This window comes from Mastacembelus armatus, chromosome 1 (assembly GCF_900324485.2).
Source record: "Mastacembelus armatus chromosome 1, fMasArm1.2, whole genome shotgun sequence".
Lineage (NCBI taxonomy): Eukaryota > Metazoa > Chordata > Actinopteri > Synbranchiformes > Mastacembelidae > Mastacembelus > Mastacembelus armatus.
Window position 1 is genome coordinate 18,954,821 of NC_046633.1, and position 23,652 is coordinate 18,978,472.

Genomic DNA, 23,652 nt, shown 5'->3' on the forward strand with positions numbered 1-23,652 from the left:
AAGTTGTTTCATCCCAGTACAATAAAAATGTTAATACTATGCAGTATGAATGCAATGATTTGACTTGGCTTTATCATATATCAGTGCTTCACAGTGATAGGTATATGCATGACATAAAAAGACACTTAAAAGAGAAGATATTTTAATAATTTTTGTTTTGAGCAGATGCAAAAGAAATATATTAATGGTTAACCTTCAGCAACTGGTGTTTTGCTTGTTCCCTGACTTGAGAGGCTGGTTATATTCAGTTTATTACAGTGTGTGAGACATTTGAGCTGGACCTGCCCAGAATAACTTACCATGTGTAGTTCACAGAGCAGAGGCTGCTATGCATCAAGTGACCATTACTGGACTACTTAAATATAAGAGCAACACTGTGTCTAAGCAGGTAAAAATAAAATGCAAAGCATTGGGTAAGATTAATATTTCAAGTAATTTTAAGGATTTTAATTTGTATATTTTGAAGTAGTTTGTTTTTTTTTTCCCCCACCTAGTTTCCCTGAGTGTCTGACCAGCAGAGTTTGGCTGCAGGTGTGGAGATCCTCATTAACCATGTGTATGACAGATGCATACTAGTGAAACTTTTTATCCAGACTCCTCTGGGATTGCATCATCATCCAATCATGAAACTAGGATGTTTAACTCCAAGACAGACATTATTCTTTTGACACTGAAGATTTAAGGCATTAAAACACACAAAGTCTTACAAGTCATATATTGAAAGCATCTTTCTAACTTACCTTCTCTGTCCTTGTTACTCTCAAATATAGGATTGTGAAATAAACTGTATACTTTTGAGTCATACAGTATTATTGCACAGTAAAACAGAAGAGAATTTACTACCCTGGACTAGAAAGAAAAGTGCTGTGTGTATTCAGTTGCTGTCTAAATAGAGGAACCCTGCAGATTTTGGAATTTATGCAACTTCAGCGCAAGCCATTTTCAGATAAACTCCAGCCCTTCATACTTCACATTCCCAATCTTTGTTTCAGGCATCAGAACCTGACCATCAAGTGTAAATGCTATAATGTAGGTGGCAATCCTGCCCGCATCCTCCTCTGACTTCAGTGCCAGAATAATCTGATCGTCTGTGTCCGGAACAAATTTAAACGAAGAGAAGCCATGCGTTGGGTTGAGCGGTCCAACTTGGCGCACCGTTACATAGCTGAATTCTGAGGGGCAGGACAGGAGGAGGTTGGTGGCACGTCGCTCATCTGCATTCTCTTCGTACTGCTCGTGACTGGCACGGCGAGGCAGGAAGAACCAGTGCTGGAGACGCTCACTCCATGCTGCTGATTCATGGATAAGGTAGCCTACAGGACAAAGACAGTTGTAAAAGGAAGAGGCAACAAAATAAATGAGTGTGAAGGGCCAGTTAATCTCTACATTGGAAAGTCTACAAATGACAAAATGGAGAGGAAAAAAATTATGCAAAACAGCTACAGAGATGTAAAAACAAACTGCAAAAGAGTGTGAACTCATCAAAATGAAGACTGTAATATTAAAACTCACAAAATAATTGACACACATTATTTAAATATAGATGCTAAATGACCATGAAGAGGTGCAAAACATGTCAAAATGGGCACAAAAATGAGCTAAAAGACACACAACTACAAATAGACAACCATAAGAAGACACAAGCTGATGACAAATCTCATGGATACTAGGGGCCTTTTACATGTTTGTGCCCAGAGGCCCAGGGTTTTATTTAGTTATCTTTGAGTTTAAAGTACTCCTGACATCTGAAACTAGAAATATGCCCTTGCTGCCGACAATAAGATGTAATGTCATTTCAGAGATTGTTGGCCAAAACTTATAAAAAGAGGAAAAACAGTTTTCCAGCACCTGGTGGCTGGATCCCTGCTGCACTCCGCAGGGCATTATAGTATGGGACCCAGTTCTCATGCTCCACGTCTCCATGATAGCCAACAACTTTCACCCACTCTGGGTTGTTGTTGATGACTTCCCCAGAGGTTGTGGTCCACTCCTTCCCCAGGCCACCAACATAAAGGTGCTCATCCTTCACTGCCAGCCACTCTGCCTTAAACCCTGCCCACAAGTCAAGACAACTGCATGAATATTTTAAAATAAGCCTTTCTATAGTCCCAAAGTAAATGTTGTTCCAACTCATGTATTGTACACATATCTCCACTGCAGTACACAAGATGATGAAAAAAAGATTCATCTGCAAATTTTTATGAGAGTTGACAGTTTGAGTCATTTTGAGTCAGGTAAAAGTGGAAACTTTTGCAGGTCCTAGTTTCTAGAAAATGAACATTTGCTGCTTCTTTTATATAAATACCTTTGGAACAAGAAATCAGATAATGTTACTTTAGCCCCTGGGAAAGTTTGATTGTAATGTTTTAGCTTGTTTTGCCAATTAATAGACTGATCAATCTAAACACAGTTTTTTTTAAGTAGTGTGGAGACTGACCTTTGGAGACAGAGCCGTCACCGTCAGGTAATATAACCCAGGGTATGGCCTGGTTGTCCTCTATCCTGTACACCACACCTGTACGGTCGTCCACACTATACAAGTGACCATTGAATGCCACCAGCTCTGACAGCTCCATGCCTGCAGCACAGGGAGTCCATCAAATACCAAGAAAATTCACATACGGACATAAAGTGAATGACATAGTGGATGTATGTAAAGAATAACAGATTGGTGTATCTATGTCTTTATCGCTCTACCTCGTCCTTTCTCAGCAAGATGACTCTCCAGAGTGACTGTCTCAGTATCCCACACAACCTCCAGTCTGTCAGCACTCTCAGAAACAGTCAGGTAACCTCTTTTCATGTAGCTGAACCACGTCTGTTCCTTAGTGCTACGAGACGCTGTGTCCAGGTCAGCAATCACACCTATACGATAGCGAATGCCTTCAGTTGTCTTCTCTGGGGGACTTAAAGGGTATGTGTCATTGTAAGGCTTTTCCTTTTTTTGATGGTGGGCAGTTTGTCTATTATTGTCCTTGTAGATGTCATCCTCACCCACACTGTGTTTCTGTAGCCTATGACCCCTGTTGCGATAACCTCTGTCTCTGTCTCCTACTGTCCTGTGCAGGTATAACATGAGGACTAAAGCTAGCAGGGTCGCCACTGTGATCGCCCGCCATTTTGGATGAAAGCGCGAGTCTGTGGTGGCACCTTGCGTCATGGACACCAAGGCCAGGGGGAGGCCTCGGACGGCAACACCAAACGACGTCATGTGAGTATTGTCTTCATCCTCACTGTCAGGGGTGGACTGGGGGTGATGACTATCATAGCCTGGAATCGAACAAAGCAAAGGGAAGATCAAGCGTTAGGGGCAGTGGAGGTTTGAAAACCAACAAAGCGCAGGAAGTGGAATTGCAACAACTGTAAAAATATAATAAATTCCTAATATATTTACATTTTATTGATGTATTTCAAAGTGAACATGTTTGCTGAGTGGGCGGCCTAGAAAACTTTCTTAAAATATATTTAAATTTGTTTACATAGTACTGTATACAACAAACTGTGTATTATTAGTGTCAAACATCACCAGAAAGTTTCAACAAAATAAATGCAGAAAACAATTTCTGGAGAAAACAAAAGAATAAAGGGGGGAGGATCAGAACATGCTGGGAAAATAGGCTCTTGTTCATTTTGTCCACAACAAAGCTTTGTTCTGTTGAAACTCTATTACGCATACTGAGTAGGTAGTGTGCAATTCCTACTTCACCAGGATGAAAATGCCTATAATTAATCTAGTTGTGTTCTAATATTAATGTCAGATTATCATCTGAAAACTGATGAAAAGTCTTTGTAAACTGAAACAGTATTTCACTACTGCTGTGTGTGGGAAAGACAGGCAACTCTCTTTTGGTGATTTTCATGTTTTCACTAGAACAGAAGGATTATTTTCTTTTCTGGTGGCAAACACTACCTCAGGATTCAACAAATTGCTCTGAGCGCAGTGGGTTAAATGAAACTGTATTCAAGTTAAAAACAAACCAGATTTTCTGTTTCCTAGGATACTTTGGAGATTCAAAAATGTCCTGAATGCATAAAACTATTTTAGCTTTCACAAACTGGTAATAGGACTGGCACAACATGCCAACAGGCATCCTACCTGCTGAAATATGAGGCGTGCTTGTTTCGGGAGAACAAGAATGTTAAGGTGACCGGCTACCTTTCCGCTGTCAAGGGCAGCCAACAGGTACTGGGGATATGTTTCAGTGTTTGCATTGCTTAAGCTTCTTCAGCTGTTCAATATTATCATTTTGAAAAACATTTAAAACACAGCTTGTAATAGTTGCAGAACAAAACAGTTAGAAGCAGTTTAGAAGCAATTCCCTAAACAAATAAACCACTTTCCTAGAAATGACAAATGACTGCTTGAGATTGAAACCTATGACTGCAGCATAATATTATTTGACATTAGCATGATGACAAATGCAGTTTCAAGCTGCATGCAATAATAATCAGTGTAGGACAATGCAACTGGACAACTACACAGGTAGAACATCACCATTTAGCAGGCCCAAATAACTGAAACAACAACAAAAGGTTTGTCTCTGTGAAAAGGCAATAGCAGCAAAAAGCCATATCAAGTCAATATAAATGTCAATGTAAAATATGGGTGTAAACACAAACCAGCATGTAAAAAATTTGCCAAGACTCAGAAACAGTTAAACCACTTTAAACCAGTGTTCATTTTGTCAAAAAATTAAGACATATTTGACATGCTTTTCATGCCAAAAACAAGACTATGATGAAATAAAAAACTACATTTGAAAACCACAACTAAGACTAAACGGTTTACAGTTGTTACTAATAAATAAAAACAAAATAATGTGAAGTGTGACCATCTTAATGCAAAGTCAGAAACTGTAGCTCCTGTTCAGTAAAAGTTTCCTCCACTAAAATCTTTTAGACTAAAACTAACAAAAATGATTAATATAAAATGTATATATATGTTTTACCAAAGCAATTCAAGATATTTTAGTCTAGTTTTCGTTAGTGCCGTTTTAGTCTCATTTTTTCCTGCATTTTTAATAAAGCATTTTAAAGCTGCTCATGGCGCCATGTTTTTTACAGGTGTTGCTCTGCAGCACAATGAGTGGTTCATTCAGATTTTGACTAAAATCCTGTCCACAGTGTTTAGTGGGAGAAGATCCATGGTTGGATGACACTGATACATTAAAAGACAAACTAAACCAAAATCAGGTGCCAAAATGAACAACTTTAATAACAGGCGCTTAAACAAATACACATTGGGCACAACAGATCAGAAAAAATCTTGACCAACAAACAATGTCACTATTGTATACATGGCCCATATTTCCAATCCCTCTGCAGCACAGACCCAAACACTGTATGCTGTATGAGGAATTCAGTTATTTACCCTTCCTGTGCCTCTTCTGCCCTGAACACGCTTTAGCCATAATGCTGTTCTCCTTCGCACACATCCCATAATGAACTCCACGTCCCTTCAGCCCTCTTAACTACATGAATAACTGATCTTTATCTCACCAAGTCTCCTCCTTTCCTCTCTATTACACATGCTCAGGTTTCTCCCTCCTCCTTGTAGAGACAAAAAGAAAGCCAGGTTTCATTAAAATACAGAGTTATGCCACTGAGAAAGAACAAGTTGAAACCTAACCTTAATAATAAACTGCATGAATTAGGGAGAAAGAGGAAAGCTCTGTCAGTAATCACATATTAGCACGCAACTTAGGGTTTTTAAACCAGTCTAGCTGCACTTTGGACAAGGGAAAAACTGATGTTTTAAGTGTGGTTGCATGGTTTTGAGACATCTGTGTCTGTATTAATTTTCATGCTCACTGCCAGATGTGTCTCTGCCTAAAGGCTCGTTGTTTTGTCATTTCTTTACGCTAACATGAGTGATTCAAAAATGTCACGCAACAGAAAATGAATCATTTCAAATACTTTCCTATTTTGTAATCAGGTCTATTGAGTACCTAGCAAACATTTGAAAATTACAGTTTCGAAACTCTGAAAGGTTGCTTACTTTGCCCCAATTACATATTATCAATATACTTATTTATTTGCCAAAAGAAAATTGTCACAAACTAGACTTTTTCTGGAAGTTTCAACCACATCTCATGGTTTGCTCAGTTGCCATAGAGATACCTCTGTTAAAAAAAAGTTGCATAACAACCGTTTCCAAGGTGAAGGATGAGCTTTCACGCTGTTTCTTGTCAATGTGTTGGTTACCAGTTGTATACAGCTTTGACACCAATGACATTTCTTTGGCCTATAAACAGGCGACAGTTGAATCCACCTGGATGCTTAAACAGGGAAAGCAGCCAAGAGAAAAACAAAAACACCATAATGGTATTAATGTGTGTTTACTGATGGTTTAACCTTCAGTCACTTACTGAGCTGTTTACAAACTTACTGGACTGTGGGGGGAATAAACATTTTTGAGTAAACAGTAAACAGTAAAACATGCAGTATGCCTGCTCCTCGCTAGGTCTTCGTTAGTGTGATGACGGAGAATTGGTTCTTCTGGCTTGCTAGCGTTAAGTGTTGTAAATTCATGCTAACATTAAAACTCGGGAACAGCTCCCTGCCAGAGTCCACAGACCGCCACGAAGGCAGACATGACGAGTCACTTTTTTTCACCGGCCCCAAACCCGCTAACGTCAAAGCTCAACGTTTTCCTCCTCGGTCCAAACGAACAACACACCGGCTCCGTTTAAAAGTGTTAGCACCGGAAGCTAACATCAGCCTAGCATCTCCAGCGTTAGCATTACCGACCAGTCCAATAAAGAGTTTGGTCGGTATTTCGGGACAATTCCGGGACTTACCTGGAGCAGTGGGTCTTCAGGTCTCCCTCGGCCATAACGTTACATGATGGACTGTTTGGGAATCGGTCTCTCAGCGACTGGCTCCTCCTGCCTGGAGACTGGACCAGCTGATGACGCAACTCCCTGACACACTCCGGCAAAACCCTGTGCTCCTGTCTGAAATACACACAGCGCTGCTGTGTGTATTCTTCATAACCAACACTCATACATTAGAGATTAAACGTCCACACAGTTACACACATTTTGCTTAGAAATATGTCATGTTTTTAAGAGAGGAATAGAAAACTAACCCCCTGTCCGCGGACAGGTTCTTATTCTTGAGTGCCTCTGTTCTCCAACTCACCCCAATGGTCTTTATGGTCTGTTTTATGGTTAAAGTCTGTTTTATTTGCCTAAGTAGACAAAAACACAATAACGATTACAGTAATGGAAGAATGTCTACACCAGGTCTTCATGTTAAAATCCATTAAACAAAATCAGTCTTTACTTGTAGGGACAGATTTGATAGTTTTTCAAAACAGTCTCATTAAATTTAATGGGGGAAAGCAAAAGGAAACCAAAACTTACCCGATTTTAAAAAGTAGTAAAAATGATGCAAGGCTCAGTCTGACTACACTGTCCACTGTCGCTGGTTTCTAGTGTTTGTGGTACTTTCACTGAACATGATTGTGTTTGAAAATATGTACATCAACTAAATAAAGGGCTTAAAACTAGATTTTGACATGTGGCCACAACATCAGGTAATAACACCAGGCACTGTAACAGTGAGGTTTATGCCAAGTGTAGAAATAGTCATCTTTTTGGGAGAAACATGACACTAGTTCCTACATCTTATCTACACTTGTAGATAAATATAAATACACCCATTCACAAATATAAATATTTATTGTGGTGATCCCTTTTTTAATCCACAATGATGAATAAGACGTGTAAACAATTATTAAAGATGCTAGAATGAGTGAGGACAGTAACAATTTGCATCAGTTACAATTTAGTCACATTTGCTCTTGCAAATAATTTTTAAGTATCTTGTTTCTATTGTCTCCAAGTATATTAGGGTAAATTAAAAAGTGCAAATATATACTTTTCATTGTCAACATTTACCAAGTACCCCATGTCAGATCCCCAGTACTGAGTAGGTAACAATGAAGTGCTACATTCACTTTGCGTATATCAGTATTCTGCTATTATGTTTGGTCATTGTCCTTCTTATGGGTCTCTAGGTGGGGTACAAATTGTCAGAGAAAAAACAAGAACATAAATTTAAACAAAAACATAACACCACACCACAAATTGGAAAGACATACCCACTTTATAAAACAGAAATGTGCCACAACTAGCCATCAGTGCTACAGCTTCCACTGTGCCAATAGAACAGTAGTTCCTGACCATTGTGCACTGTGGCTGTAAGGTAATCTGCTGTCAACAGAATTATGATCATGTTCAGCTGAGCATAACTTGCTACTATCACAATTTCAGCTCAGTTTTAGGCACGCAACTGTTACATAGCATGTTAATGTGTCTGAAACACATGAAGAACCTTATTTAGGACATTCTCTTACAGCAGTAACTACAGTGAACAATGTTTCATTATAAACAACAAAACACAATCACAACATATTTTTGTTGATCAGTCAAAGGGGATGGAAAGTGTACATTTCCCAGTATATAAACCTGAAATAATGCATATTTGATTAGTACTGATGCATGTGTTGATACAGAGGTATGCTGATATTAGATGAAGTCCAATTTCTCAGCTCTTCCCCATCATCTTCAGCAGAAGCTACAGAGAGAAGAAGACATTAAAACACTAGTTATTCTACAATAATAGCACGTCATAGACATAAATATATTCGACTTCACAAATGTTTGCTCAATTTTGTGAAGAAAAAAAAAAAAAACACCTGAAATGGGTAAATATTTCACGAAAAGGCAACTGACAATATCCAGGATAATACTCTAAAAATTCCTGATTTAAAACCACTGGTGCTTCCATCAATTAAAAGTCATTCACATAACTTGTTCAATGATAGTAATATCATAGAGCCAATGGTCAAAGAAAGAACGAAAAAGAAAAGTCATTCGTGAGAATAGCATTAGCAACCATTCCGATATAGACTTTAAACGATTGGGGCTTTGTGTGCATGTGTACCTTTGTCAGGTGATATTCTCCATCTACCAGCTGCTCAATGATACTGAAGTGGTCTGTGTTTGCCACGTCCTCCATGGTCACATTCAGTCCTGATGCTTCCAAAGTCTTGAATGCCAAAGAAAGGGAGGTTTTCCAGTGAGCAGTAAGGAAATAGCATATACACACAAAAAAAAAAACAACACTTAAAATATGCTAAACTGATGTGTCTCAATAATGTGTTTGTTTATCAGGGCAATCAGCATCTTTTTTTTATTAAGGTTGTGAATTCCTGTGAATTTGTGCATTGCCACTGTTACCAAAAAAAAAGGAAACATCTTCAGCAAGAGGATTTAGGATTGGATAATTGACAACTACAGTGTTTAAATAGTGACAAAATCGCCACAGTTCTCATGCTCTATCAGCAGCACTGACTTTGTAGTATTCTTCTGACTGCTTGCGAAACTCTGGTGAGTCATTCTCAGCGACGGCCACAACAATGTGGCAGTCAGAGGAGGAGAGTTTGAGCTGAGGAACCAGCTGGCTGGGGCTGTTTCTCACCGCCACCTCCCTGCCAACAGGAGACACCCGGGACAGAGGAGTCAGACACTGACTGGCACGACAGACCAGCAACAGACACACACACACAGACACACACAGACACACACAGACACACTCCATTACACAGAACAACACTTGTTTACACAGTGCTCTCTGCTGCACAGTCACTGGCATTTACAGGCATACCCATTCAAATTAAACTACAGGGCTTCTCAACATTATCTGGTCTCAAAGAAATGTCCTTGTAGGTGACTCCATGTGGAAACTAACCCCTTGAGTTAGATTATTTACAGTTAAATCTGAGGTTAGACCGTTAGACTGCCATCCTCAAGCTGCAATTCGCAGGCAGAGATGAGGCATGGGTTCATCGATACTCCATACAAATTTTTTACATTTTCAAATTTGTAGTCACCATTAGCCTCAAGCGACATCACATGAAACAATTTATCATCTCTCTCTGGAGCTACAAAAAACTTTATCCATCTTTTTCAAATAGGCAGCGATACTCTATAAGCACATGTCAAGAGAAGTACTCCCTATTAAGTGAGGAAAAATCTACTTGAGCTTTTTAATCAGCAAAATAAAAATGGATGATATGAAACAGATCAGAAAGCTTTTGAACTGTATTACTTAATCTGCATACAAGCAATTTTGTATGTTGTCATCAACAAGAGCCCATATAACTACTGAGTTCCTCCATATTTGCAGTGCCCACTCAATATATTAAGTCTATTCAGGCTGACCCCTAACAATGTTAATGGGTTCAGTGTGTCCGCACAGATAATTCACAATGTCTGATTACTGTCAAATATGCGCAACAATCATATTAATATATGACAGCTGCACTATGGTTACCATCTACAGTACATACTGTGTCATCTTCAAAGGCTCGTTGACATAGGTGGACAGGATGGGCAGGAGGTCATATATGCCACTGACGAGAAAAGCACCTGGAAGACAATTGGAGAAACAAGTAAAGAAAATTATATCAGCTGTTTCGAACTAATGTCTCAGCCTGCTATACCTACAGTTAACCCTGTCTCATTCATTAGACTTCACCTTTGATCTGAGGGGTGATGCTGTACTGTGACCAGTCAGTGGAAAGGACCATTGCGGCAAGGTGAGCTCCAGCAGAGTGACCGCACAGGTACAGACCACTTAGAGAGTCAAAAACACAGAGGAAACAGTGGATTTATGATGGGGATTTATTTGATTTTCCCTCAAACAGGCTGATAACAAAAAGGTGAAAAATGATCAGTGGTACCTGATGTGAGAATACTGCTCAATGACAGACACAACACTCTTGCGTACTTGAGACACCATCAGGTCCATGTTACCTGAAAAGCACATGAATGGCCACAGGCAGTGGGCTGACATTGCCAGTTCATTGTCTTAAAGTAGAAACACCTTTTTTTCAGAAATGAAAAGATGCTACCTTTAGGGGCGATGTCGTAGCCGACAGCAACCACCACTACACCTTTATCTATGAGTGGAACAGCCATGAATCCAGACTCCTCCTTGCTGTATGAGTACAAAGCATCAGCATGAAAAACATAATGTGTGTAGATTTGTGTTACTATTCAGAGGCCTCTGAGTGTGAACAGCCTACCCGAGAAACTGCCAGTAGCCTCCATGTATGTAAATAACAAGAGGGAGATCTGAAACAGAGGGGATGATACCTGTTAACTGTCACACTTAACATCAGCTTCTTTATACTTAAAGTGAGGTGGGGCTTGGGTGTCATGGCAGTCAGGCGCATCCATACCCAAGGAGTTGGTTCTGGGTATGTAGACATCTAGTTTCTCTCCCTCTCCTTCACCATATGGCACACTGAGTAAAGTCTGAGCCAGACTACGTGCTTGCTCCGTACCTGTACAACACACGGTACCCAAGAATATGATATCACGGTGACAAATAAAGAGTCAGACATTATACATATCCGTCCACAGTCAAAGAGATAGCCACACCATTTAAACTCTGTTAGCCAATAGCCATGGCTTTTAAAATTCCTGGTTGAGATTGATTGATATTGAGCAATACCTGAATTGAGCATCAATATGATGAAGTCTCACTGGATCAAACCATAAAGGACTTTCAGTCAGGGACACCATCAAGGGGGTTGAGGCTGTGACCGTGAGAGGTGCCTGATTCAAGTTATGTCTATGTGTAGACCCAGAGGGAGCTGTATTTTATAGGCCCGAGTCTCCAACTGACTCTGATAGTTCTGGCTACAAAACCTGGCACAGTATGCTCACCAAAGTCTGAGTACGTCCTGAACGTGTAACCTGTCTTTGCGTGGTATATCGGTAGCAGGTGCTTTTCTTGTAAAGCAAATTAGTGTTTACACCCTTGACAAACGAGGCTGATTTAGAAATTCACAAAAAGTCACACACGGCTGTGGCCGATATGTAGTTTGTAGCTACGTCAAACATTTTTAGTCACAGTCCACAGCGTGTGTGTAAAACAGACTGTAATTTATCCACGAGCCTTAACTGTACGACATCAGGGAAGCGGATTATCACGACACAACATTAGTCACGACACCTGTGGTCGTTCAGGGCTGCTGGTTCTGCCTGCTCGTCCCAGCCCGGGTTTCTCTGTGATTTGCTGCGTTTGGGGATGTAGTTTCAAATGTGACCGACCTTCCTTTAAAGCCTTCACATGAGCCTTGATCACGTCGTCTGCCGACATCCTGGGCGACCACCGGCTGGGTGAGTACTGTCTCTCAAGCTCCTGCCACAAACAGACTCCCGTCAGCGACCATGAACACCGGGACACCCGCCGCCATCAGCAAACACCAGTAAACAGCGCCCTCCCCTGCTCTTATTAACCCTGTGCTTTGGTGCCCGCTTTACTCGGACTTCCTTTATGGTTGTCAAAACAGGAACGATGAAATGTCATTATTAAACTGATAAAAACGTCTTTTGAATTATAGGCTCAGTTAGAAATGTAGCTTATTTTTAGTGGACTAGCTGTTAGCTGCAGTCAGCTAATTGATGCCAACAAAGGAAAATAAATAAAAAGTTTACATTCAGATTCTTACATCTTTCTCCATTTCAGCCGAGTGTTTCATTTTATCTCACAAAGTGACTTAACTAGTGCGTCGAAAGTCTGCAGAAACATAAATCCAACCAGCAGGAGTCCAGCATGGTACTGAGGGCTGAACTCTGGATTTTGGACTGGACCGATTAAAAAAAAACATACAACAGGGCCAAGTCCCTCTCAAAAATAGTGCAAAGTACAATGAGATCAGTGAAATACAATGAGATGCACCAACGAAACCCCACGTCCCCTCAGAGGGCAAGAGTCTGGAAAAGGTGGCTGTACAGCAGGGAGCTGTTTCTGAGCAAGCATGGACCTCCATCGTACAGCTGCTGTTTACGAAGTGAAACTCATTTGTTGTAATACTGCTTAAAAAAACTGGAGGCTCCTGACTCTAGATCACTAGATCTGCTGCACTCTCCACTGTTTCTATGCATGGACGGATCATGGGAAACTGGGCCCCTGGGCACAGACAGGTAAAGGGCAACTGTTTGTCATCAGTTTGTGACTCTTTATAGTTGTCTTTTTTTTTTTTTTTTTTGCCAATGTCCATTCCCATGTGGGGACATTTATCTTCATTTTAATTTTGCACCTTTATTTACATGTTTTCTTGTCACTTCTTTTGTGGTTTTTCATATTATACTCATAATTTTGTGGAGTTTGGGGTTGTTTTCGTACTTTATGTTGTGACAGTACCATAGAACAAAAATAAATTGTACTGTAAATTTTAGCACAGATGTCACTCGTGTAATAAACTACTCTCCACATACTGTGTTAATATCAGAAATTATTGCAATTTCGTGTAATGAAGAAAACATTATTATTCATTAGCTGTCCACACCTCAACAACAGGTCTTGTCATAGAAACTCAGTGTCAGCATGTCAACAACACAGAGATCATCCAGATTTATATAGATTTTCAAAACTTTATTTCATTATACAGCTTTATATTGGCTAATTGTTTTTTCATCTAGAGGATGAGATAGCCAGGTAGAAGGCCAATCCTGATTTTTTTTTTTTTTTTCCCCCTTGCAAGTGTAGATTATCCTTCTTCCCCAACAGGTTCTGAAAACAAAAAGGAAACGTTACATCTGAATGTGAGATTTTAACATTTTGTCATAATGGAGGAATTAATACAAGTATAGACCCCTGGCCTTCTATGTGTACATTTCTCAAACCCCGTTTTTCCTGTCAGCTTCATTGTTGCTGTACAGATCGGGTACTGGCGCCTTTTCATGGTTGTACCTGCAGCGAATCATTGTCGTTTCATTGCTTGGACTGGTCCATTTTAGTATGTAGAGAGGGGGGGTTGGTGGCTGAAAACACTTCTGTAACTCGTGTCACGAATTGGCATTATGTTGCAATTTTAGAATGTCGATTCAAAAATACACATTTAGTTTCAAGTGCTTGATGAATAATACATTTACCATAAATTATGGGGCCCTAGTCCACCGTCTACCTTCGCCTAATGGCCCTCCCCTCGGTGCGTGTTTGAATAGAGTCGCCGACGTTCGCCGAAGCGGCAAATTCAACTGTTTCTTGTCTGAGGTCGTAGTTTAGTGTTTTTATATTTGTGATTATTACCACTATTTTTTTGTATTACTGTGTATTTATATGAAAAATGGACTGTGTGGATTTTCCAAGAGTTCTTCCTAATTCGCCGAGGAAAGCCCGGGGACAATTACAGGTTTGTTCCACATTTTCAGGCTTTTATCTTAAGCACAACGCCACCGTCAACTAACCAAAACCAGGGTGATTTAGGTAAAAGGCTAACTTTCCTTTGGCTGTGTGTCTAAAATGAAGACATATTTGTAACGTTAGTCACTGATTCGTTCACTTATTGACCAGCACGTCTTGCTGTTTGCAGGTCATCTTTGGCCCAATGTTTTCAGGCAAAAGGTGAGTTATTCATTCTCAAACATTAAAGCAACTGGTTCCCTTTAAGCAAAACAAGTGTAATTAATATTCACTGTTTTAAAATAATGTTAAAACAATAGCGACGTTAGTACTACCGCCTAGACGTCACTGTCCCGCCAAATCACGGATTGTTTTTCTTTTTATAAAATCCATCAGTCTTTGTTAGAAAGCGTCGTTTGCATCACTGTGATTAATATCAAACTAACCAACTCTTACTGTGTGGTAAAACGTCAGGAAACAACAAAATGTACAGATGTGTGTCACCGATGTTGACATTGTTCGTATGTTCTCTGCAGCACTGAGCTGATGAGGAGGGTCCGGCGTTTCCAGATAGCCCAGTACAACTGTTTGGTGATTAAATACGCCAAAGACACACGTTATTCTAACACTGGCATGGCTACACATGACAAGTAAGTCCCACGTTTTTATTTACTCATTCTGCTTTATATTTTCTTATCTTGTCTTAGTGGTGAGGGGAAATAACTGTGCAACTTTGACCAGTCTGATCCATGGTACCTGCATTTTGAACATATCAACAGTGTGATACGTGTTTCCAATTTGAAATTATTATTTTTTCCACCATCCTGTTGATCTTTCAGAAACACAATGGAAGCCGTGCCAGCCAACAGTCTGGCAGATGTGAAGTCTCTGGCACTGCAAGCCTGTGTGATTGGAATTGATGAAGGACAGTTTGTGAGTATACACACTGTATATTTTCTGTTACTTTCATAAATCTGAATATCTTACTCTCTAGACTGATGAGGTGTTTTCATTTAGAGGAATTGTGTGTGTCTTAAGTTCAGATTTGTGATGCAAGGTTTAAATAAGCCTGGCATTTTCATTTAGACAGAAGTGCTGACTACATTATTGCTTCTTCTGTGTTGTGGTAGTTTCCAGATACGGTGGAGTTTTGTGAGGAGATGGCCAATCTAGGGAAGACAGTCATAGTAGCAGCCTTGGATGGGACCTTCCAGAGAAAGGTGAGTGTCTGCCTCTACATTGTCAGCAGTAGCAAACGGGCACTGTGCAGTTGCAGATAGAGGCGTCACTCTGAGAATGGACACAACAAAATGTCAAAAACAAGGAACACATTTTTAAGAAAGGACTGAACAAGCTGCATGATTGGCACTATAACAAACATTTCCATTATTCCACACTAGTGTGTCTCTTCTGTTTTTGTAATCTAGTTAAAGCTGATTGCCTGCTTCTCTGCTGTCATGTGCATTCTTGTAGCCGTTTGGAAACATCCTGAACCTCGTCCCTCTAGCGGAGAGTGTAGTGAAGCTCCATGCCGTCTGCATGCAGTGTTACAAAGAAGCTGCCTACACCATGCGACTAGGAACTGAGAAGGAGGTGAGAAAGCAAACTAAAGAAAATAGAAATGGAAATTTGTCATAAATGCCTTCCCATCACTTTTTTAAAATGGTGGTGGTGTGTACATTAAGAACATATTGTAGAAAATATGAAACCAGACAGTTGTCTTTTTAAAATGTTTCCAACCAGACAACTGCTCGTTTTTGCCATAGGTGGAAGTGATCGGCGGAGCTGACAAGTATCAGGCAGTGTGTAGAAGGTGTTACGGAGGTCTCTTGGTGGATAAAGAGAACAGTGCTCCCTTCAGAAATATAACTCCACAACAGAAAGTCATGGACTGTGGAGTTCCAAGGAAACTTTTCTCCTCCCTTCAATTCTGACAAAATAAATTTTTTAAAAAAAATTTCATCAATGCATTTTTGAAGTTTTTTTTATTAAATTTTTATATCTCAGTGAAGATATCAAGTCTGATTCATGTTTCCATATGGCTAGCAGGTCAGTAGTGATGGTGAATAAAATAAGGATTTGTTTTTAACTACACGTAATCCAATATCCTCACATGCTACTGAAGACCAAAATAGCATGGCTCTAAGGCTGTGCAATGAGCGGGCAGGTTGGAATGGTAAAGTATATCCATACTATATAAAACCTGTTACTATTGTAGTACATGAATGCAACAGCTTCAAAAAGAATGATCTGTGAATGATTTTATTCTATAAACAAAATATTGCTGTTGTGCTTCTGACACCATGACATGAAATTAAAATGAAGCCCAAAAAAAAGTAATGTCATGAATAGTATTTGGACAAACAAAAACATCAAGCAGTGTGAGATTTGACCAGTTTTTGTACCATTAAAACAAAACTATTTTACCTTAAACTTCACATCAAATTTTGGCTTTCTATAGGGAGAAAATCTTAGAAATTCACTATAAACTAAGCAAGTCAAGCTCAGTAATTATAAGATGTAGTCCTTACCATCAGAGGCATATATGGATTTTAAAGGTTCACTGAACAAATTTGACAAATTCTCTTGAGCATGAAAATGAAAAAAAAAAGCACTCAAGCATAACAATGAGGGCACCTGTGACACAGCTGTCTGCCATAAATATAACTTCAGTTTTTAAATCAACACATTTTACTCATTCGCTTTCCCTCCCTAAACAGCAGTGTTGTCCTACATTTGGCTTCAGTAAAGCATATTTTTCTAATGGACAAATAATTTGACAATCTGACAATTTCTACTATAACAAAAAATGTTTTCCAGTGTAAAATCACAACAGCATCATGTTCAATAAATATAACCACATTCAGTGTCTGCCCCATAAGTTGTAGATCATAAGTCAGCATACACACCCACAGTAGCTGAGGAATAGTAAATCACTGCAGCTGATATGTTAAACTTGCAAACATTGTAACACAAAGGAACAAAGTACACCAGTAGTCTCTTTAAAGACAGTGTGATTCTCAGCATTGCAGGTTGGAGTGTGAAGACATACATGCTGTAGTCTGCAGTTTAGATTAAGAATCCTGTAAACACAAGATAATTATCAACTGAATGTCAACATGACCATGGAGGAAGTGTGAAGCTGCTCTGTTCAGAGGCCAAAAAGGAAGCGTTGCTGCTGGTAGTTAATAATCAGCCCTTCAATGAGGATAAACCTGTCTGCATAATTATCTACATTCCCCTCCCTCCCGTCTATCCGAACATTAGCTGCAAGTTTAATGGGCAACTACAAACACATAGTGGCTATGAATGTCCTGAAAGAATTCAGTTTGGCACATGTACAGTAACACACATCTGCCATAATCAGACTTAAAACTTAGGATCTTCATGGTATTAAGGTAATCTTAAACACACTGCCAGTTATGGTGGAAACATAGGGGGCATTTTACTGTAGCACAAAGATTGTATAACACAGAAACTTCATAGGTGATTTTATGGTTAACAAACCTAACTACATGCTCTACAGAACCAACACCTCACAAAATATAACTGTCACATTTGGTTTGATAGTGGTCTTTTCCCAATGTAATCCCACAAAAACCTTCGCTAAATTAATTTATTAACATCCCACACTGTTATAGGTCCTCAAGATAACTGCACCAAAGGAGAAAAAACCATTCAAATAAGAAAATCAGGCACATACAGCTATTAAAATGGAAGCTTTGCATAGTGAAATCTTTATACAAATGCACACTCTCAGGTTCCAATAGAGACGCAGAACAAACACATTCAGTGTTGGCCTCTTGCACTCTGGCTGGAGCTTCATAAAGTCACATTATGTGACCTTTGACCTCCCGTGTACATTCTATCTACCTCTACCCTTCAGGATTAGCCTGTCTGAGGTAAAAGTTGTGTGTCTGCACACAGGTCTATGGTCAGATAGCCCAACCATCAGCACTAATCCTGACAGTCAGCCTGATGTATGAACATCTGACCACAGACCCTTTGATGTAAACTGTGATGTCCTTCGTCTGCAGGTTGCAGTTGCACTGCTCAGCTGCACAGATCTGACCACATGTGGAAAAGTGTGTTAAATGAAATGTAAAACCACGTCAATATGACATAGCTCTATGTCTGTGCAGTGCAACAACAGTCTACCAAGAGATGACCTGGAAGGACACCTCACCCATGTGATCTCCTGTTTTCTCAGTAGTTGGGCGGCTGGTAACCGTCGTCTCCTGGCATCTGGGAGCTCGGGTTGAAGGGAGGCTGCTGGCGCAAGTCGGTTGCATTGCTGGGATAGGTGGTGTAAGTGGTAGGGGTGTAGGTAGTGGGATTGTAGGAAGTTGGGGCATAGGTCGGAGGGTAAGGCGTGTGATGATCCGGTGGCGGCTCCGTGTAGGTTGGGATGGAAACTTCATTAACGCCACGACGGAAACGACCCAGGGCATAGTAGGTCAGGATTCCCTGCACAAATAAAAATGTGATCATCAATACAGTGAGTGTAAAGTTTTCCAGTATTTCAATATGTCACTTTGTTACTACAATAGTGGTGATGATGATGATGATCTGAAGAGGAGGAGGAAGAGGAGGAGGAGGGATATCACCAGTTAATAACCAAAGCCTGCTGTGCCTGTCCTAATATTATTAGGATGTTTCCAAGCATACTGAACGCATTGTTTCTCATCCATATATTTCACTTGAAGCTTGCTAATGGAAGCTAATCTCTTACTATTACAGTCTGTATTTGAGTATTGCTACATTATTGTCACAATCAATGCAGGGTTGTTTTGAGAAGTCTTCTGAAGGGCATGTTCGACTAAAGGTGGGATTCTCCGACTTGTAACAACTGAGATATTGTGCCAGCTAAGCTTGTGAAAACTGTTTCTTCTGCTAATCAGTGTAAAAAGGCCTTTAAAGATTTGCAAAATGTTACTTGAAATGATATGGTGCAGATGCACTGACATGCATTGATATTTTTCTTAGTTGTATACATGCGTATATGAAAGATTTTGATGCACAGTGGTGTCTCGTAATGTCCTGGTTTGGTCAGAAATGATCACAGAAATAAGTTGCTGACTTAACTCTGTGTCAACTGAAAAACACTTTGCTGTGAGTCAAGCTTTTAAATCTGGAAGACAAAAATAAGAAAATGTTTTGTTTTTACTTAGCTATTACTGGAACAAAGATAGATGAAAAGCCTAAAGCATATCGACTTTTTAAAACTATTATAGTTTAGAGCAATAAGAGTTTCCTGTTCAGTAGCAAATAAGTAACATTCAAGGGTCAAGTGTCAGTTTCCCATCAGCACCTGAAGGCAACATGGAGAACTTTGGACTGAAACTTCAGCTGTTAATCAGCAAACATTTGACAATTAAAAACAATACAGTTCTCAGTCTATATCTCAAGCAGGCGTTAATTGTGTGGGGACTCCACTATTATGTGTGTGCAGTAAATATGCAGGTACAGCTGGTGGCTGCTTAGCTTCCACCAATATTTTAAAGCTTGTACATCTTCTTTATGTAATGCGTTGTGGACTGCAGAAAATCACAACACTCTGTCAAGGAATAGTTGGCAATGTATGTGACCAGTTTACAGTGAAAAGAAGACAACAGCAGCCCTTCTCACCCAAGTAGCAATGGAGAAGAATGAGAAGGCCACAGTAGCACGTGCAGCATCCTCAGGGATAGAGCTGATATCGTGAGTGCGAGCCCACTGACTGGCCAACAGGCAGAAACACACAAACCACAGGAAGGTCCACACCCCTAGAAAACACAAAAGGCACAAACGATGTTTTTTTCTCCGCACATGAAAAGATAACAGAAATTTTCAGCTGAAAAGCCCTGATATGAACAGATCATTCATATGAAAAAAAATATAAAAGGACAAAAACATCTAAGAATAGAAAAGACTCCCGTCGCTATCTACTCAAACAATCACAAGCTGTTTTTTCTCGTTTCCTCGAAGAATGGGTGACTGTGAACTGTGTGGTCTCTAGCTGATGAATGTTTAATTTCATCAAAATCTGTGCGGTCATCCTCCCCCTACCACCCTGCTGCTCACTCATCGTCCACTGTGTGCAACAATGAATACACGTTGTGTTCGCTCAGGAGAACAGGCAGTGGTCTGTGCCATAGGACACCACACTAAGAGGCTTTCTGTATGAAGAGGGTCACATTTAAATGGGAAACATGATGCTGAAAATGGAGGACTCAGACGGACAGATAACCACTTGCAGGGTTAACGCAGTTAATGCTACAGTGAAAATATTAGTTTGTAGTGTTTTCATCCTATCCCAGCCTCCGTCTGTGTCATAAAGGGCACTAGGTGAGCAGTATGGAGTGGATTTTTCTCTATTAGCAACACATTCCACACTGCAGTCATTTGATCCATATTTAATAGAGAAAATATTGATGAGTGCAGTTCTAAAGCTCCTTCTCACCTGAAAATCCAAGGTCTGCCATGACAGCATACTTTCTTTCCTGTGCATTGCTCATAAAAGGCAAGTAAGCATCCAGCACCAGGAAGGCTACGCAGGCCAGGAAGGCAATCACCCCAATGCCAACAGCGTAATGACATGCAGAATCATTCTGGTTGAAGACGCACTTTGCCTCGGCACTGTGTGCAGTGTTGACGTATCCCTCTGTTGTGATGCAAGCGAACACCACCATGGAAAATATCTGGATTGAAGCAGAGAAGGTGGGGATTAGGGAAAGTGAACGAGAATTTATTACAATGATCCATACAGAAGTAACAACTTCACCTTTTATACTTTACGTCAATGCCAATCATTTTCAAAAGTAAAGCTAAACATTTTGGCATTGATTTCTAATCTTTCAGCCACTGGCTTGAGTATGAAAATCTATTAGAAGCAACTTAAAACATCAAAACCAGTTTGCCTTATGACTATTCAGCTAAGACCAGGGATCTTTTAGGGAATTATTTCTTGGTGGTACATTCAAAGACACCTGGACATCTCATATTTGGTTCTGCCTCCAAGAAACACTGTAATCAGCAGCTCTGCTAGCTTCACTAAAGCAGCCGCAGAAGAAAATAAATAACTGTGGACCTCATGAAAAAAAAGGATGTGAATTTATTAAACTGCTAATTCACTCGTACTGTAGGTTTTATCAGCACACCAAGAGATCCAAATAGTCCCTGCTTGAAAATGCATTACCACATGAGAAATTTTGAAAATATCTTCATGTTTTTAGTAACTTAAATTATGTGAGATAAAATTTCAGGAAATCACAAGAACATGCATCCACTTCTACTTTACACGAAACATAGCAGCATTATTACATCACAACCAGTGTCTCTTCTTTTTGCTGACTCTTGGGGGAAACATCCCCTCCCCCTCTTGGGTTCATCATTTTCTCAAGTGCTAACTGCTGCCGTGTTATTCTGACCATCCCCTGGTCTCATACTGTCTGCTCTGATTACCCACCTAACCATGTGACCGATTTGTCAGTGCAGCTGCCTGCCATGTGACTCCAGAGATTCATCCAGTTCCTCTAACTACTAAGATACTAAGATACTATGATCAGTGGAGGGGGGGGGGGCATAGAGACTGTCTAACAGGAGAGAAACCACAAACCTTAATCAGACAAAAGGTAAAGAAAGACACAGATATGGGGAAGTGCAAATGGGGAGTTCCACAACACAAATGTGAGACAGGGACTCTTACAAGACCATTTCTGTGGAAAATGGACAGATGTAAACTGTGTGTTAGTGTTGTGTTGAGTAACACATCTAAAAAAATGCCAAAATGTCCCATATTTACATGTGTTTTTATGTTGGTAAGCTCTGTCAGTTGTCAGTAAACAGAAGAAATAATGTCGACATCCTCCTTTTGATGACTTGTATTTACACATACACTAAAACACTATTAGAAGTACACTGGAAATACACTGTCTCAATGCAGTATTTACCAGTCAAGCCAGACTCAACACGTTTAATGACCAAGTGTTATTATGGCTGGACTTTTCCCTTGTTCTAGGGGCAGTTGCAGTGCATTATGGGACCTGTAGGTCTGAGCCATAGGTGCTAGCTCACTGAAGTAAGAAACATGGCAGTTTGAATTTGAGATGAGCTGAGCACAGCTGCACCAAGCTGCGTGTATGTGTGTGTGTGAGTGAATGACGGTGGTCAGTACCCTCACCAAGAGTAAAATCCAGAGTCACTGGGGGAGAGGTATCACCTTACCTGCCTGTCAGCGTCTGTTTACCAGTGACACACACACACACACACACACACACACACACACACACACACACACACACACACACACACAGTTTCCCGAACACATGCAGACAAACAACAGTTGAGTCGACCAAGGGCACATTGTGTCCTCGTCTACTTGTCTGCATGTGGCACCATCCATGTTAAGATGTGTGTTGTCATCAAACAAGTGGCTCTGGTTTATCCGAGATATGAATCAAATACACACAAATGTGTGTACTACCATTTCACCTGAGAGATGGCCACGAACAGATAAGACACTCCAAAGCCACTACATGTCTGTGTGTGACACCGACATGCAGGGTTAAACAACAGTGTGTTAGAGTATATAACCTCCTCTGGGTCAGATTCATTTCAGCATTTTCCATGTCGGTGGCCTAACCACAAAAACAAATATGTGCCATAACATTTTGCCTAGCAACAGGTGACCTGTGGTGTGCCACAACTTCCCAGAACTTTCCCTGGTACATGAATTCCCCTCTCAATGCAAGACGTCATAAAAACAACTAATGCAGCTTCTTCTACTCATTTCAGAAACATTACATTACAGAAAACAAGTGAGTCGCTTATCTCTACTGCAGGTACAGTGTTGAGACTGTAACAGATACGATCCAGTCTGTATTTAGTTGGGATTTTGCCTACATGAGTGAGGATCTCAGCGGCTTCTTGTCCTGTGACAGCACCAGTGTTGACCTGTGCTGTCACACACCAGCTGCGTGCAGCTCGACGCACGGCGCAGACGCTGCACACAGTAGCTTGTTGTTCTGGGCAAAACACACGCAAACGAACCATCTGCCCCCTCACACAGTTAACGCGCTCCAAGCCAAGCGCACCTGATCTTGGGTGGTGCTGAATATCACATCAGTCTCGTCTAAACCTCTGATACACACAAAGTCACAAAGTCCACGGTCCACTTACCCAGCTGAGTACGCGCACGATGGTTTGCGGCTGTCGGACAAACTTGTAGAAGTCGAAGCCTCCTCCTGCCAGCGAAGCCCCGTACGCAGTCGCACCGCCCGTCTCCTCCATGTCGCTCCCAATCAGCCGATCCCCCGGAGCTCACCGTGTGCTCTTAACCGCCCGAACGGGACTTTCTACCTGCTGAACTACACGAAAACTAAACGCTGCTGTCACCGCCCGCCGCGCTGCTCCGCAGGAGGGGCAATGGACGAGCTGCGCACCAGTTGCTGCGCGTCAGGGGGC

The 23,652-nt window shown here is 40.6% G+C and overlaps 4 protein-coding genes across 9 annotated transcripts; 1 reads left to right on the top strand and 3 right to left on the bottom strand.

The window, feature by feature from the left end:
• Positions 1–125: 125 nt before the first annotated feature.
• Positions 126–6,952, bottom strand: cant1b (calcium activated nucleotidase 1b). Of its 2 annotated transcripts, none has more exons than XM_026304084.1 (5): positions 6,801–6,952; positions 2,698–3,270; positions 2,438–2,578; positions 1,849–2,052; positions 126–1,313 (listed from the first exon to the last, which is right to left on the bottom strand). In XM_026304084.1, exons 2-5 carry the CDS (start codon positions 3,209–3,211, stop codon positions 943–945), a joined length of 1,230 nt encoding a protein of 409 aa, XP_026159869.1. In that variant the 5' UTR covers positions 3,212–3,270; positions 6,801–6,952; the 3' UTR covers positions 126–942. The 2 variants fall into 2 exon arrangements, with proteins under 2 accessions (XP_026159869.1, XP_026159871.1); XM_026304086.1 differs by lacking the exon at positions 6,801–6,952 and adding an exon at positions 5,372–5,440.
• A 714-nt stretch (positions 6,953–7,666) lies between these two features.
• afmid (arylformamidase) lies at positions 7,667–12,660 on the bottom strand. Of its 2 annotated transcripts, XM_026303415.2 has the most exons (11): positions 12,533–12,660; positions 12,132–12,222; positions 11,255–11,359; positions 11,099–11,147; positions 10,925–11,010; positions 10,754–10,826; positions 10,549–10,646; positions 10,361–10,439; positions 9,364–9,499; positions 8,953–9,057; positions 7,667–8,583 (listed from the first exon to the last, which is right to left on the bottom strand). In XM_026303415.2, exons 1-11 carry the CDS (start codon positions 12,560–12,562, stop codon positions 8,554–8,556), a joined length of 882 nt encoding a protein of 293 aa, XP_026159200.1. In that variant the 5' UTR covers positions 12,563–12,660; the 3' UTR covers positions 7,667–8,553. The 2 variants fall into 2 exon arrangements, with proteins under 2 accessions (XP_026159200.1, XP_026159201.1); XM_026303416.2 differs by lacking the exons at positions 12,132–12,222; positions 12,533–12,660 and adding an exon at positions 11,530–11,863.
• Positions 12,008–16,170, top strand: tk1 (thymidine kinase 1, soluble). Of its 4 annotated transcripts, none has more exons than XM_026303419.2 (7): positions 12,575–13,007; positions 14,399–14,430; positions 14,745–14,858; positions 15,048–15,141; positions 15,339–15,428; positions 15,682–15,801; positions 15,975–16,170. In XM_026303419.2, the coding sequence occupies exons 1-7, from the start codon at positions 12,963–12,965 to the stop codon at positions 16,140–16,142; spliced, it is 663 nt and encodes a 220-aa protein (XP_026159204.1). In that variant the 5' UTR covers positions 12,575–12,962; the 3' UTR covers positions 16,143–16,170. The 4 variants fall into 4 exon arrangements, with proteins under 4 accessions (XP_026159205.1, XP_026159204.1, XP_026159206.1 ...); XM_026303418.2 differs by lacking the exon at positions 12,575–13,007 and adding an exon at positions 13,513–14,218; XM_026303420.2 differs by lacking the exons at positions 12,575–13,007; positions 14,399–14,430 and adding an exon at positions 12,008–12,200.
• Positions 16,171–16,454: 284 nt separating this feature from the next.
• On the bottom strand, positions 16,455–23,641 carry syngr2b (synaptogyrin 2b). The gene is made up of 4 exons (XM_026303417.2): positions 23,368–23,641; positions 20,651–20,888; positions 19,837–19,973; positions 16,455–18,675 (listed from the first exon to the last, which is right to left on the bottom strand). The coding sequence occupies exons 1-4, from the start codon at positions 23,476–23,478 to the stop codon at positions 18,415–18,417; spliced, it is 747 nt and encodes a 248-aa protein (XP_026159202.1). The 5' UTR covers positions 23,479–23,641; the 3' UTR covers positions 16,455–18,414.
• Between the last annotated feature and the right edge of the window lie 11 nt (positions 23,642–23,652).